The 16973-nt window shown below is 36.1% G+C and overlaps 2 protein-coding genes across 2 annotated transcripts in view; one reads left to right on the forward strand and one right to left on the reverse strand.

The window, feature by feature from the left end:
• Window positions 1-2066, reverse strand: part of ephb2a (eph receptor B2a) — a 50249-nt gene extending 48183 nt beyond the window's left edge. The window contains exon 1 of the mRNA XM_027170235.2: window positions 1876-2066. Within this exon, the coding sequence (XP_027026036.1) occupies window positions 1876-1975 (100 nt within the window). The 5' untranslated portion in view covers window positions 1976-2066. The remainder of the gene's footprint in view (window positions 1-1875) is intronic.
• Window positions 2067-10496: 8430 nt separating this feature from the next.
• lactbl1a (lactamase, beta-like 1a) lies at window positions 10497-16779 on the forward strand. Its single transcript, XM_027170634.2, has 6 exons — window positions 10497-10602; window positions 12911-13026; window positions 13792-13949; window positions 14167-14369; window positions 15238-15343; window positions 15789-16779. The coding sequence occupies exons 1-6, from the start codon at window positions 10497-10499 to the stop codon at window positions 16777-16779; spliced, it is 1680 nt and encodes a 559-aa protein (XP_027026435.1).
• Window positions 16780-16973: the final 194 nt, after the last annotated feature.

Here is a 16973-nt window from a genome sequence, read left to right on the forward strand (position 1 = left end):
GCACTATTAACTGCAGAATAATCACCGACCTCGGCACTGACCTGCGATTATGATAAAAGATTTTGGGTCTGAAAAAAAACCCTGGAAGTTTAAAGGTTAGTTCCATAAAAGTAAAAGGAACTCAGATTGTTCCTTTATTACAGCCATTGATCTAGTTGTATTAAAGAGAAAGAGCTTTTAGTGTCATGCTCAACAGGTATGAAAATAATCAAATCAGTCTTCTATATGCACAGTGGAAGAGAGAGAGAGAATTTCTGTGTTTTTTCTTCTGAGCAGATTATAGTCTTGGCTATATAAGATTATTTTATTGACATTTCTCAGCATTTCTTTTAAATTAGCTTTACCGGTCCCTTATGTGGCAATTTATACATTGTGTAATATATTTCACTGTATATGTATTTGGCTGGGATGACAGTAAAATTGAATTTTGTCTGACATTATGACTGATGGTGTTCAAGCACTGAATATTAACCACCATGAGGATGTGATTTGGAGTCATAAAATGTGAATAAAAAGAAAATGATGAACTATTTCAATTGCCATAACCTAGTTTATGGCTTAACAATGTCGCAAGTTGTGTGGATGTGAACATCATTGTCCATGTAGACTTTTTTCAATCCACACTTGACAACCGGACCTATTCCTGAATGCACTGACTCGTGAGAAGGCATATGTCTCCCAAAATTAATTTCAATTTAAGGATGACTTTGTTTTTCATTCAGTGTCAGTGTGTCCACTTCCAAGTCTATTTAGTCAGAGTCTGTTGCCATGGTCACCTAATTGTAGCCCCACCCCTTGACAGGAAAGACACTGATTGCCTGATGTGGTCACGCCCCTTATCAGAGTTTTATTTGGGATGATAAAAGATTTCAGTAATAAAAAAGCAGTGAATAAAAAAGCTGCTGTTTTGTGGTTTTCATACATAAAAGTATTATATAGTAATAATAATAATAATAATAATAATAATAATAATAATAACAATAATAAGTTTATTATTGTTATTATTATTATTATTATTATTATTGTTATTGTTATTATTATTATTATTATTATTATTATTATTATTATTGTTATTATTATTATTATTGACCCCTGTTCGTCCCTTGGAAAAGTATGGAAAATATTCCTGGTTACGTCTACACATTAAAACCAGGTTGTGCCTTTTGTGAGATTCTTGGTATAGAGAAGCATGTGGTCTGGCAAAAGAATCAGTCAGTCTGTAGGTGGAAGAAATAGTCTAGTTTTCTGATACAGTAGTTCCTGGTATGAAGTATGCTACAGAAAATGGAGTTTGAAGTTCATTAATCTGACAGAATATGTGGTAAAGTCATTGCTAAAGCCCCTATTACTGAAGTCTCCACTGTGATCTCTGTTCAGATACAAGAAGGCCACTGAAGCTCAAACTAAGCTTGAATCTCCAATAATGTACAAAAAAAATTATATATAAAAATCAATATTTAAACACCATTTGAAAAGAGTCACAAGACACAAGCAGACGTGTATATTTTATACACTGGCTCATAGCAATTAAATGAAAAGCAAATTTCAGAGCAATATAAAAGAAGCTTTTTTACATTGCTGGCAGTTGTTGATTTGCACCTGCTATAAACAAAAAGAGGCTACACAAAAGCCCCATGCCACCCCATGCCACCCCATGCCACCCCCACCCCAACAAAAAAAACTCAACAAAAACAAAAACAAAAAAACCAAACAAAACCAGCAAGGACATTAAAAAGCACGGTTACTCTTCACCCTATATGTTTAACCATGACAGTGTTCAGGTTGACGGTGGAGTCGACCATGGAACAGCTTGGCACTGATACACAAACCACAGCAAACCGCACGTTGTGACAGAGATATAGGAGCCGCACTCACCTTCTATCGCACAGATAGGTGGCATTATCCATAATAAAGCAATAATGTGCGTAAGTGCCATCGGAGGAGCCATCTGACTACGAAGAGCCGGGCTGTTCATTGGGGATGAATCCGCTGGCCCATCTGTAAAAGCGCCGTGATCACACTGCCAGGCGGAGAGTGCACACTGGGAGCCAGCGCGCGCGCACACACGCACAACTACGGCGAGTTCGGTCGAAACCAATCAAATACGGACAAAGGGGGAGGGAGAGGAGGGAGGGAGAGGAGGGGGGGAGGGAGAGGAGGGAGGGGTGTCTTATTTAATTCATTATTATTATTATTATTATTATTATTATTATTATTATTATTATTATTATTATTATTATTATTATTATCACCATCATAATCATCACCTTCATTATTATTATTATTATTATTATTATTATTATTATTATTATTATTATTGTTGTTGTTGTTGTTGTTATTATTATTATTATTATTATTATTATTATTATTATTATTATTATTATTATTATTGTTATCATCACCATCATAATCATCACCTTCATTATTATTATTATTATTATTATTATTATTATTATTATTATTATTGTTATTGTTGTTGTTGTTGTTGTTATTATTATTATTAACAACAAAAATGATAATAATAATGGTTATGATAGTGATTATAATACACATTTATTGGGACCGAATTAAAAAAACAAAACTATTTAATAGCTATTTATTTTTAGCTGCAGAAATTGAATTATTTCAGCCCATTACTTATGCGTAAGTTAAAATAAAACTGATCTTTCTGAATTCTTTCACATTTTATAAGAACCTTCTATAGTTCTATACTTGTTGTCACAATATCAATTTTAACCACTTAGTAACCCCCAAACACATCCCCACCTGCCAAAGCTGAACCACTTTCAATACTGAACAGATTGGTGCAGATGTTTACAGTTTAGAAGTTCTGAAATTTGTGATTAGTGATTGGTCCAGGAAGTCATCAGCAGTGACCCCTGATTACTTTTCAGAAACATATTCCTCCCAGTTCACTACATACTACAGCCACAGGCACTGGCATCCAGAATCAAACATCTTCCCTACAAGGTATGAAGGTCTACCCTCTAGGACTAGGGAGAAGGAGGCTCAGTTGCTGGTATCTGCCCTTTATGAAGAACAAGCTGGTATCAGCGATTCGACATGGAATGCTTCTGCCACCTGAGGGTACTCTGTAGTCATACATGTTCCAGTTAGGAGGGATGTTTGCTTCTCCATATCCATTCATTGACTGCTAATACCTATGACAATTCAGTAAATTTGTGTGAATGCTTGTATGAGTCCTAGGCAAACTCTAATTAATTCTTGAGATCCCAACAATACACTGTATAGTTCCTGCAGTTCCACTGGATCAACAGGTTGAGGTGAAACCTTCTGTAATATGAGAGACTGGGACAACAGATGAGGATCCATATGCAGAAATTTTATAAGCAACCAGGTAAGCAACATAAATTCGAACCATAATCCATGAGTGAGTCAACAAGATAGATTTATAGATAGAGAGAGATAGAGATCAAGAACAGAGGATGAACCAGAACACAAACCAAACAAAAGGAAACTTGTCACAGGTCCTACAAAATGAGGTTAGTTTAAATAAACAGCTCAAAACGTAAAGCTAATATCAACATGCTTTGCAATGAGTGAACTTTTTCACAAATCAATCCAAATCATGCAAAAAGTACAGAATAATAATAAATAAATAAATACAGAAAAAGGTAACTTGGAGTACAATTATTTAATTCTAAACTGAAAAACCATGTCTCGTTGTTTAGCCAATGATCGATGGAATCTGATGAATGTTTATTGCTATACGTATTGTGCTTTTATGGTGCATCAAAAGAATTCAAGAATCTTTTATTGTCTATTTAATCATATACAGCATGTACAGTAGACAGTGAAATGAAACGACGTTCCTCCAGGACCATGGTGCTACATAAAACACAGCACATAGACATGCACTGTACTACATAACAGGTCTGTGTGCAAAACAGCAGTGCAGTTCATTAACTGACAGAGCAGCACAGAACAGTACCAAGTTTTGTGAATTTTCAAGCTAGTTCAACACAAGTTTCATATACATGACCATTTGTCTGTACGTTCCGTGATAAAATCCCTTTCGGTAACATTATTATTTAGGTGTATAGAGTCCAGAATTACACCTAGAGTTATTCATATTTATTACTAATATTATTAATGCCTGTGTTAAGATCTCACATCAACAGTGCCATCTGGAGTTAATAGAAATAATTTGGTTGACAGGGAAGAGTCATTGTCATTTGGTCCTCATTGACTCCTTATCACAGCACTGGTGGAGGCACTGACATGAGGAATATAATTGGTTTACATCTTTGTATCTGTTCTCACTGCCTTTGACCCTATGTGTGAGGCTTTTACATGGTGAACACTCAGATGTGAAGACCTTAATACTTGGCTTGTACAATTTTGTTAACCATGCCAGCACCCAAAGGCCAGAAACATTTATTTTGTCTAGTTGTGTTATTTCATATTCAGCCTCTGGGCATGTTAGGGCCTGAAAAGGTCATGGATGAAAAATCTTTATGGACAATCTTTATGGGCCTCACTGCACAAGCAGAATTTCTGCATACAAAAATGTTTTACAGTTTGTTTTTCTAAGCTGATATACATATATATTTTTTGGCACTGATGTTTAATTTGAAGGAAGGAAAATTCTTGATGTCTTATGCAGAACTACATCATATATTTATGCCACACCAGAGCAATATGCAGAGCTGTGAGCAAGAGGTCAGATAAACTAAACAGAAAGGCAGAAACATAGATAGACTGGAGGAAATAGAGCAGAAGAATATGGAGCTGACATAAAGGAAGCTAGGATAATTCAGCCTCAAGATGAGTGAGGGCTGAAACCAGCAAACTACAAGATACAGGTCGTTGCCATGGAAACCTTTGCCCAGAGAGATCGCCGACCCTCCTGTCCCCTAATGTGAGCACAGTGCAGATTGTAGGTCACATATGCCACCAGCAACCCAATCACGTCTAATATGTCTTGACTTGTGGGTCACATATTCTACCATGAAACTAGTCTGTACTGGCATGTAACAGTTAAGTTAATGCACAACATATATACAAAATAAAAATGATAAAACAGTTTCTTAACAATAAAAGAAAATAATTTTCCGGATGAATCATTTAATTAGTGGACTTGTCAGTGTTTTGTTAGTGGTGTGCATGACAGGAGGCTGGAGACGTGGACTGGACATCAGTGTAACTCTTATACTCGTGGGAACAGCAACATCCAGTGTTGCGTCATGTCTGGGGGGTGGGGTGGGGGGTTTGGTGAGGTATCTCTGCAACCATCAGAGCAGATAAATATTTGTTTATGTTATTATAGGAGCTGCCCACAGGGGGCAGGGAATAATTTCGGTCATCGACACAAGTCGTGGCGGAGGCAAGTACGCATGTATATATTTGTAAATATATATAATTACAAAAACCTCCTTCTATATAAAATAATGAGAAATAGTGAGAAATATTTAGAAATCAAACTCTTATGCACTTATAGCTAAATAAAAAAGGGGTAAGACTATAATTTGGAAGGCAAAATGTTAAAAATTTGCCAAAAATGTGGCCATTAATATGCTTTGTTTAAAAAGACATTTAGCTGTTTTTCAGTTTAATGCTTTGCTGCTATTTTGCAATTTTTGTATTTATTCACTAATTAGAAATAACTGGAATTAGAAATAATTAGAATTTACTGAAGGGTAGCTGTCCTTGTGCTTGGAAATTTATAACAAATTACTCGACATTACAATCTGTCACATCTGTATCTCTTGTTGCTACCGGTAGTTTATATCAGGGTAACTTTCAAGTGTTTTGCATATAAATCTGAAAGACTGAACATCCCGCCTCCGAAACCTTTATTTGCTGATGAGAAACCCACTCGACACCCTGCTCTACCTGTCTCAGTCAGGCTTTTGATATTAACACACTGTGAGATGTGGCTTGTCCTCTTTTGCTGCTGAAGCAAATTGGAAAAATTGACCTTGCACAAGGAGGTGACATGGGGTCGCTCTGTCTCTGACATTTCAGGGCCGTGGCTTAGTTTTCTGTTAAAACTAAGAAGCCTGGAAGTTATGCATTTACTTCATGAGTATGTTTAATATGTGGATCATGGACATTCCCCGGTGTGAATAAAACTCTGGAAATAGCAGCCGACATGGAAGACAGCACAGCACTTTTAGAGTCTTAAAGGAGGACCAGGGTCATCAGGACAAATAAAAATTAAAGTGGGATAGAGGCAAAACAATAATGAATCAATAAAAACGAGAAAGATAACTATGGTGGTTACAACGAAGGTTCCCCCCATTTGTAGATGACAAACTCTGTTGCTTACCTCATTCATCACACACAGGTACCACAAAGAATCAGTGCTCTGAGGATATGATAAATGGAAAATTTTGGTTGAAGCATTATTTTAATTATACCAGTCACAGATGGTACAGTACAAGGAAACCCAGTGTTGCTGAATTCTCAAATCTGATTGGTCAAAAAGTGACAATAAATTTTATACAAAGCAAAGACTCTGGGACAAGGAGTTGCATGGCAGACACTTCATATAAAAGTAAATAAATGAATTATTGATAAAAACATGTTTTTTTTTAATCCATTTATACTGAAAGTTTTTGTAAGAAAATTTATTTATTATTACAAAAAGATTCCATGACATCAAGTATTTCTGCCATTCTTCATTACAGGGTAACATGTGCCTTCCAGTTTCTCTGTAACATGATAAGATTTTTATTGTTATTAAAAAATATATTATTACCTTCAAGAGAGAAAATAAAAGAGAGAATAGGGAATGACTGTTTCTAGCAGCTACAATGTAAGTGTACAACATGGATACATTCCACAAAATGTAATTATAAACAGTTAAAAATTCATGTATTATTCCTTGATATATGAAAATGACAATTCTTACGAAAATGCTTTGAAATAAGAGAACTAAAACATGTTGCTATTGATAAATAGTCAACTTTGACGTCATCACTTGCCCCAAGTGTAGATTATGGTCCTATAACTTCACAGCCTGTAGTGTTTCATGGTCTGCTGTAGGTATGATGCTAAGATTTCGGCTTCGATGACTTTTCCATACATAATACACTGTAAAACATTTCAAGATGGTTAAACCTAGAAACTAAAGTTCACCTGCTACGTTAATAATGTGTATGAACCCAATTAAAATAAAGAAATAAATAAACCTTTGCTTCAACTTACTTCAGCTTCAAGTAGTAAAACAATTTAATTAATTAACGTGTTTAATATGTGAACTAAGTTTCACATTTTTTAAAGAAATAAGTTCACTTAATTAAATCATGGCACTCATGTTTTACATTGTGTACTTATTTGGGTTAAACTATTAAAATGTCACTTACACAAGCAAAACTTTATTGAAACCCCCCTTTTCCCCCTGCTATTTTATGTTTCATGCTGCATCAATAAAACTTCAGCATTAGTCATGTCACAAGGCATGCATTTTACATTTAGAGGGAAAAAGCACATGGAAGAATCTGCTGCCCTCTTGTGCTGTTTGCTGTATGACTGTAGGAGGACAAAGTGATCACAAATGTACTCAAATATGCATGAAATAAAGTATACAGCTCGGATAACAGAGCAGTAATGCATGAGATTAGGTCAGACATGAATATCATTTATATAAAATATAAAACATCATTAAACAAATATGCACCACGAATGTAACGGAATCATTTTTCTAATAAGGATAGATTTTTCAAGCATAATTAGTAAAGGAATGGAGGTTAGGACTGACAAAAGAACTGTGGAAAGACAATGCATTGTTTTACAACAAACAAACAAGCAAACAAACAAACAAACAAACAAACAAACAAACAAACAAACAAACAAACAAACAAACAAACAAATAAATAAATAAATAAATAAACAAAATAAATGATTTTTTCCCCAGCTTCTTTAAATCTGCTGTTTATTTCAAGATTCAAGATTTCATTTGTCAGGTGCAAAGTTATATGCTGGAGCTTTAGACCAATGTTGTGCTTTAAGAATAGGAGATACAAATACAGTAAATGGTTCAAATCAAGTACACATGTGACACATATATAGGATGACTACTATATTATATTTCAGTCCTGACACTTTGATTGTTCTGTTATGGAAGCAGAATTAAGAGAAAAGGGGAACCGATTTGTCTGATTTTTTCCCCCAGCACTACACAAGAGTAGTGGGCACATGAGCTTGTAAATTTAGGCTTGTGTCTATGGCATGGCAACAGGTTAGTAATGTAAAACGTTTCAAAACAAATAACTTGACATCTTTCCAGCTTGATCAGTGTGTTCTGCTTTGCTCTGATGTTCTGCTTATGACCATGTACTCACAAGCTCAGCTCACTGCTCAGGCTAGAACATTCATGTTTGGAGGGAAAAAAAAGCTGCAGTGTGCCATGTTAATCTGTACCCTAGCAAATTGTTCCATGAACACCACCCTAATGTTAAAACCATGCCTTAACACCTACTATGAGTACGTATTTGTAAGAAACAAATGCTTAATCCCTTGCTTTTTTCAACTTTTGTAAAAAAAAAAAATTATGATAGTCATGGTAAAAGTTAATATGCTCATATATGGTAATTAGAATATATGTATATGTATAAATGCAACAAAAGCTGTAAAACATAAAACAAGTTTAAAAAAACAACAACTATCTCAGGCGTCATCAGGCATCAAGGCAGGATACACCCTGGACGGAGTACCAACCCACACACACACTCTCATTTACTCACACACTACGGACAATTTTTCCAGAGATGCCAATCAACCTACCATGCATGACTTTGGTACGGGGGAGTAAACCGGAGTACCCGGAGGAAACATGCAAACTCCACACACACAAGTCGGAGGTGGGAATCGAACCCCCAACCCTGGAGGTGTGAGGCAAACGTGCTAACCACTAAGCCACCGTGCCCCCTCCACTTCATTCACTTTATCCTAATCGAGGCCAAGGCCATGATGGAGCCAGAGACTATTCAGAGAACACTAGACATGAGGCGAGTATTACATTTTAATTCACTGATTTATTTGTTTTTAATAATTAATTTAAAGCGGATTACTTGGATTTTTTTTTTTTTTTAACCAAGCACTGCAGCATTTCCAATAGTCATAAGAAAAATACTCAGAATGTAATGAGGAAACAAGGCTGCGGTTCAATTCGTTCAAGCCTAGACTGTTTAAAAACGAATAGTGCTCGTGTTGTTCGTGTTGAAACTAACAACTCGCCTGCTGCCTTAAAAATAAGCTTAATTAATCAAGATAATGGATTACTTTCATTTTTGAAAACTTGAGTTTAATATCACTCCGTCCAGGGTGTATCCTGCCTTGATGCCCGATGACGCCTGAGATAGGCACAGGCTTCCCGTGACCCGAGAAGTTCGGATAAGCGGTAGAAAATGAGTGAGTGAGTGAGTTTAACATCCAAAACTTGGGGTTAAAGAAAAGAAACACCCAGACAGCCAAGTGAGCTCTTAGAGTTTTCATTCATAAATTACATGAACAATATATTGGTAATATTGGTATTGTTTTTTTTTTCAATCACATAACAGCACCCCTTCATTTATTAATAATATTAATAATAATATCTTCTATTTTCGTATTTTCCCGTTAGCGGTTGCCACAGCGAATCATCTGTTTCCACCTAACTCTATCCTCTGCATCCTCTACTCTCGCACCAGTTAACTTCATGTCCTCATTTAACACGTCCATATATCTCCTCTTTGGCCTTCCTTTTTACCTCTTAACTGGCAGCTCCATCTCCAACCTCCTTCTACCAATGTAAACATCTCATTCCTCTGTACATGTCCAAACCATCTCAATTGAGCCTCTCTGACCTTGTCCCCAAAACAGCCAACCTGAGCTGTCCCTCTAATGTGCTCGTTCCTGATCCTGTCCATCCTCGTCACTCCTGAAGAGATTCATAAGATTCATTTATAATTTCTAATATGTCTTATTTTAGTTCTGTACAGTGCCTCAGCGTCGTTCTTGTTACAGCTAAGATTGGACTTGCAAAAATGCAGCTTGTACTAACCAGACGATGTGTGTATAAGCCGTACAGAAGTAAGGTGAATGTGCAGAATGCATTCGTATAAAGGACTCCCTCATGGGTGAAAAGTGTGAGGAGTTAGACGAGGATATCTCCAGATTATGACGTGGAGAGGATCGTAAGAAGACAGAGAAAGGCTGGGATTACATGACTGATGAGCATACGGCAGCCACATTTTAGTTCCTGCCTGGTAGCTTCGATCTACTTCTCACTGAAACTTTTTGACCTGAGCAGCGGTATAGAAAGAAGAAAGAAGATCCAGAGCAGTGTTGCATTATGAGGCTGATTCTCTGGCACCGAGTGGCTCAGCAAATCACACTTTGAAGTAAGATACTCTGCTTATCAATTGATGGTAAAAAAAATTAAATAAAAATGCAGCACTGAGTTTGGAAACTGAACCGTTGGATATTGCTTCCTACAGTCTTGATCTGCTTAAAATTTCACACCAGTGGAGACAAGTCATACCTGCAATATGAAGCTAAAGTGGACTAATCTAGGCATCATCTTTTTCTTCATCCTGTCCCTGATCATGACTGGAGGTTTTATATGGCAGTACAGGCTTCCCAAGTCCAAACCAGGTAAGTGAGTACAGAATTGTAGAACAGCATTGGGGGAAAATGTCTTTGCAGTACATTTAATGCCTGGAAGTCCATTTGTGAGTTTGGCTTTCTGATCTCCTTCTGCTTCAATGATTGTCTGTGGGCGAAGGCCAGAGGATTACACCAAGCTTGACATAGAGGCTCACAGATTACTTTGGACTGTAAAGACTGACTTATACTTGGGGGAGGGGCTGTCAAGGGAGCTGAAACACTTTAGAATGAAAAAGTACATCAACCTAATGTACCCCATTTCACATTCACACTGCATTACATTCAACTGCAAATGCATGTGAATATTTTATGGTAATCGCCTGGGGTGAATAATGTGACCAATAGTCCATACTGCATCGGTGTTACTCAGTGTTAGTTTTATTTTAGAATAACTGACATAATATTTAACATCTTAACCAATAGAATGAAAGTCTGTAGTATTTTGGGAGCTTATATAAGCCTACATATGGTTTATTGAGACTTGTAAATGTGTAAAAAAAAATGAGAAGACAACATGGGTGAGATTCAGTCACCAAAAGGTGATGTTTATTTGTTGAACAATGATTGTATTCAAATCATAACTGAATTGTTTATTGGTTAATAAAATCAAAATGCACTAATGTTAACACCAAGCTTGGTAAAATGCACAGTTAGATAAAGGAAAATTTTGTGCAGAAAATGACTCACACATGTTCATCTCTTAGTAAAGAATGAGCTGTTTACCAGGCACAGGTAATAGAAAAAACTAGATAAGAACCAAGGACACTTATTTTTTTATATTCTGTATGCTTGAGGTTTGATTACAATGGTAGAATAATTCTCGAGAGAATAAGAAATAATGGTGTCTGGGAAAATTCCTAACTGTCCAAAAAGAAAATGTAGTGTAACAACCAAAAGCACAGCTTCATAGCATGGACAAAGGTTATAGCATTAGGTAACAAGTTTGGATGATGTCATTTGATGCTCTACATAACTGATCAGCGCAGATTTTTTAATAAACCTTGCTCTTCCCTGCATCATCCAGTCGGACTGATTTGGTCTTTCTCTATTTTTCATAAGGTGCTAGATTGGGATAGTCTGGTCAGTGCGGTGATTGGAGTCAGACAGATCTGTCAATTACAAATCTGTAATTGAAAGGATTAAAAAATGACAACATGCTGTTATAGGTAACAGATGATAAAGTGGTTTGAAAGTCATAACCACCCTGAAGAATAGTGATTATTCTCCTGTAACTGCACTTCCATAAGTTTTATTTTATTCGATTGTTCCAAGAGGAGATCTGAACTCTATGTTATCTTTACACCAATTCAACACTTGTTTGACTGTATATTTGTAATCACACCCCCAGTTCCACCCACATGAGGATGGGTTCCCCTTTGAGTCCAGTTCCTCTCAAGGTTTCTTCCTTACCAATTTAAGGGAGTTTTTTCTTGTAACTGCTGCCTGAGCCCCCCTCAGACTTGCTCATTGGGGAAAAATAAATACATACATACATACATACATACATACACACTGTGAACTACATATATCTTAATTTTTTACTATATTAATTCTTTTTTTCTCCTTATGTTTAACTTCTGTTCTATGTTTATGTTCTGTAAAGCTGCTTTGAGACGAAGCCCATTTTAAAAAGCGCTACAAATAAACTTGAATTGAATTGAATTGATTTCTATTACAATCATTATACCACAGAAATCGGACGACAATACGTCTGTATTGATTCGTGAACACCATAGCCTTCAACCATTTGTAGTTACATTTACTGTTGCAGAACATCCAGACAACACGTGAGTTTATAGTATCACTTTTGTTATAACAGCTATAAACTGATATAAACAGTTCTACTCTCTTAAAGCTAATATGAGAAAAAGTGCAGTGTGTCATGTTACCAAGAAACCAGAAAACACAAAATGGTCCAACTCTCCCTGGACAGAAAGTGTCCTGACTCTTACAAAGCACTGGCACATGGGACTCCAACCATAAATTATTCTGTATATTATGGTCATGCTATATATTATGGAGACTCTTTCCATAAATTTTACATGAATGTTTCCTAACCAAAAGCTTCACAGCACCAATGATGAAAAAGTTCTCTTTGTTAAAGTATGTTTTACAATTCTTTTGTTATTAGATTATGTAGAGCGGCCACCATACAGCTTTCTCTAAATGAGTTGTTACTACCGAAATGATAAAGTAATAAAACAAGTGCATTCGTTTAAATTTCTTTTTGAATTTGTCCTTGCATCATACAGTCCTCAATTTATCTTTCACCATTGAAGATTTTTCTTTCAAATAGGATTATTGGCTGAAATAAAAATCCAAGATGTGAATGAGGAGAAATTGTGCCCACGTTTCCCAGAGCCAGTATTTCTGAAGCATCCCATACCTGTCTTAATGGATGCTCTGGAAAAGGTAGGTCCAGCTATGAAGATAAAATCATAACATACAACCTGGATCAATAATATGCTCCAGAGTGCTTTGTCATAGCATGTCATGTGTGATCTATTTTGTTTTTAATGTCAATACAATACATATTAAAGTATGTATAGTAAACCATAGCTACACTTGGTAAGTATACGATTACAACCAGTAACACTTTGTAAGTCCATTATAAGTAGATTATTGATTATGAAAGATTTTATTTTCAACAACATTCACACATCCTCATTACCCAAACACACTCTATAAAATATCTGGAACACTGCACTTACATGTTCTACAGAAAATTAAATATTCTGTAAAGAAATTCAGAATTATTTCAATTTATTGTAGATGATGCTGTAGAGTATCAGAGAATTGTGTAGATTCTTCTTGTCTAGTGATATCGACTGACAAGGTCCCATTCGAAAGGGCAACAATGCAACTGAAATTATATATATAGTTACTAAGATACGTAGATTGTAATGCACATTTTGTTTCTATAAGATTCAATGTTGAAAACTAAATAAAATATTCTCACTCACTCACTCATTTTCATGAACTACCTCGGGTCACAGGGAGTCTGTGCCTATCTCAGGCGTCTAAATAAAATATTTTGAAGTGATAAACGGAGGCTTACATTGTGCCCTGACAAAATTGCCAAAAATTCTTGAAGTAAGGTGTATATAATTAACTGTCAGCTGAGTGCATGCTTATAACAAAAAAAAAAAAACAACAACAAAAAAAAACCTTTTTTAGGTGGATTCTCTATTGAGAACCAGCATTGATGTCACAACACTGCCAGCAATTTCATGCATTGTCATCTATAATGACTCAGTTCTGTGGAATGGGAACTTTGGCAGAAGAAATGGAAGTGATCCAAAATCTTCACCTCCAAACGAATACACAGTTTATAGGTGAGAAAATGACAGACTGCTTTTTCACTTACATATGGCTTTGCATTTTTCTATATCTCTTGCAGATCATTTCATTATGTGCATATATATGTCCAAGTCAATACCTTTTTAACCCAGTGACATTTGAACTATCACTATCTATACATAAAGATATAATTCATCATGTTGTTGTTATGATGGTTATAGAAAATACCACTAATTCACATTTCTACACCAGAATTGGGACTTTATCAAAGCTCTTTCCCACCCTGATGCTATACAAGTTGTGGGAGGATGGTAAAGTGAGCTCCTTGGATGACCCTCTAGAGAAGTATGTAAACTTCTCCATAAAGAACCCTCTGGCTAAAGCATTTACAAAACACAGAAAACAACAATCCCTTTCTTCTATCACTCTCAGAAGGATGGCCAGTCATCTATCAGGTACTAAGATCTAGATATGGGCGGCCAGTTCACATGTTTAGGATTAGCTTTTGTTTTAGCCTTGTAATATACTTTAGCTTGTTAATTACCTGATTTGCTGAATTGGGTATGATAATTAAAAAGGAAAAAATGTCAGGTATATAGTGTATAAATCTACAAAGATTGATTATCTATGACATGCACTGATCATAAAACTTCAGTCAGAATGTGGGCAAGACGATTGTCAAACATTTAAAAGTAAAGGTGCCAGGAAGAACCAAAAAAAAGGTTTTTCGCAGTGATGACATGATAGACTCGTTTTTTGGTTCCCCAAAGAGCCTTTCATTCAATGGTTCATAAAACAATTTGCTTTTTTCTTGGTGCCATATCTTTGTGCCAAACATAGACTAAATAACTTTTTTTTCCATGATGGAACAGTTTCAGTGTGTGGAATGGAAAAGATTTATGGATGTTAACAGTTTTATTTAAGAACCATTATATTTTAAAAATATATAGACAACTAGTCAAATTGCCTTGGTGACATTATGCAAATGTGCTGTGATTTATTGGAAATCTACCTAACTGAGTCTAGAATTTTGTAAAAATTGTGCATATTGCTTACTTTTATTAGCATGGTTGCTGGAATACACATTCCCACATGTAAATGCATTTCAGAATTTTTTCTGATATTATCCTTTAATGAATATTTAATGATAGAGTTTTGAACTTTTGCCAGAACATAAAGAAATAAAGACGCTTCAGACAGTATGACATTTTAGTAATTTCCAGCTTTTCCACATACATAAAAAAAGATATGATAATTCTGTGCTAATAGTGTTTATTAGATCATTGCTCATTGTCTATTAGAATTAATTATCATTGGCTACAGGATTGCCAAGGCAGCTTAGAGGGACCAGTCTACGCTGGAAAGGACAGACTCATGAGGCAATTGATTGGTTGAAAGATGATATCCTTGTGGCAGACCCTGGAACAGAGTAAGATAAGTAACTGTGTGACAAAGAGCTTTTGATGCTCAGTTCTCAAGACAATATGTACTGCACATTATTTGTGCTTTAACACAGTCTTAAAGCATTTTTCCTTTTATTTGGTGATTATATGATTCTGACATATCCAAGCATGAAGTAAGTGAAATGTGCCGGTGTCTTAGGTCTTTATTTGATAGGATTTTGTTTAGATTTTCTAATGTTAATGTTAATTGATGGTTAATTATTGCTTAAGTGTCTAAAATTCAGCAACCCAACAAATATATCTGAATATAATTGGACATAAAGACTAATAAACATTAGATAAATGCGAGATAAAAGCCACAATAAACTAGATTAATCAAAATCCCTGAGGACACCAAATTTCAGAGGCAAGGATTGACAGCCATGTGAAAGAATCTCACAGACAAGAATTCTTCTGTTTCTCTGTTCCCAGATGTCATTACAGTAACCTGGCCTTCTCCCTGTTGGCCCACGTCATGGCAGACAAGGTGACCGGAACTGATTATGAGAGCTGGGTATCCAAAAATATCCTCCTGCCATTAGGCATGGAGGACACTGGCTTTGCCATCACTGCAGAGATTGAGAGAAAGATGTCAGTGGGGGTTTACCCAAGTTCCCAGCCCATGACTCTCTATGACCTTGGCTGGTACCGACCCTCGGTACAGATGTACTCCACTACAGCAGACATGGCCAAGATGACAGTTGTTCTTCTGGGGGCATATAACCGTCAATTGCTCCGGGAGAACACACTGAAAACTATGCTTATGCCTATTTTCCACTGTGACACCAGCTACTTCTCAAACCAAACTGGCACCCCATGGGAAGTGTATGAACAGCTGGAATATGAGATATTGCGTAAAGATGGAGATCTGGATGGTTATTCAGCTGTACTCTCACTTGTTCCTCAACTTAAGCTTGGGTTGGTAATTTTTATGTCTGGTAATAAGCCTGCTGATGAAGATCTTGTAACCAAATCCTACAGTTATCTCATCCCTGCTATGGAGAGGGCCTTCAGGGATGCACCTCATGTTCTTGTACCTCCACCAGATCCAGCTCCCTATATAGGATTTTTCACCTACAGTAACATGACCTTCTATGAAATCAAAGCAGGCTCAGGTGGAGTACTGTCAATGCAGCAGTTTGGGCCAATTGTGGATGAAATGGTCCCTTTGGACTACACCATTTGGAGGTTGAGTTATTTAGAGGAGAGGGTGTTTAAAGTTGTGTTTGAGAAAGAGTATCCATGTCAGCTGAGGGTCAAGAACACTTCTATTTCCTTGGAGTCTCAGGATAGGCAACTGTTTAACTTTTATATGTTCAATGAGAATGGCCTTGCACCTGGATTTGATGTGCCAGGCCTGAACACTTACAATGTGATGCGAATATCACGCAGACCGATTTTCCCCAACTTAGAAGATACTTGAAAAAAAAGAAAAGAATTATAAACAATTTCGTTCTTTGCGTTCTTTTATATGAAATTAAAAAAAAGATTGAATTTTTGTAAAACATATTTTTTGCAAACTAACATCAGGGGTAAGAGTTAATAAATATTACACCACTAAGTCTGTGGCCAGTCATGTCCTCTTGGGGTCAGGGATGGTATTTTATCTCTTCCGTA

This window comes from Tachysurus fulvidraco, chromosome 23, assembly GCF_022655615.1.
Source record: "Tachysurus fulvidraco isolate hzauxx_2018 chromosome 23, HZAU_PFXX_2.0, whole genome shotgun sequence".
Taxonomy (NCBI): domain Eukaryota; kingdom Metazoa; phylum Chordata; class Actinopteri; order Siluriformes; family Bagridae; genus Tachysurus; species Tachysurus fulvidraco.

Coding starts and splice junctions, on each gene's coding strand:
- lactbl1a (XM_027170634.2), top strand. CDS start 10,497: ATGAAGCTAAAGTGGACTAATCTAGGCATCATCTTTTTCTTCATCCTG. Junction 14,370..15,237: donor GATGGCCAGTCATCTATCAG/GTACTAAGATCT, acceptor CATTGGCTACAG/GATTGCCAAGGCAGCTTAGA. Junction 15,344..15,788: donor GTGGCAGACCCTGGAACAGA/GTAAGATAAGTA, acceptor CTCTGTTCCCAG/ATGTCATTACAGTAACCTGG.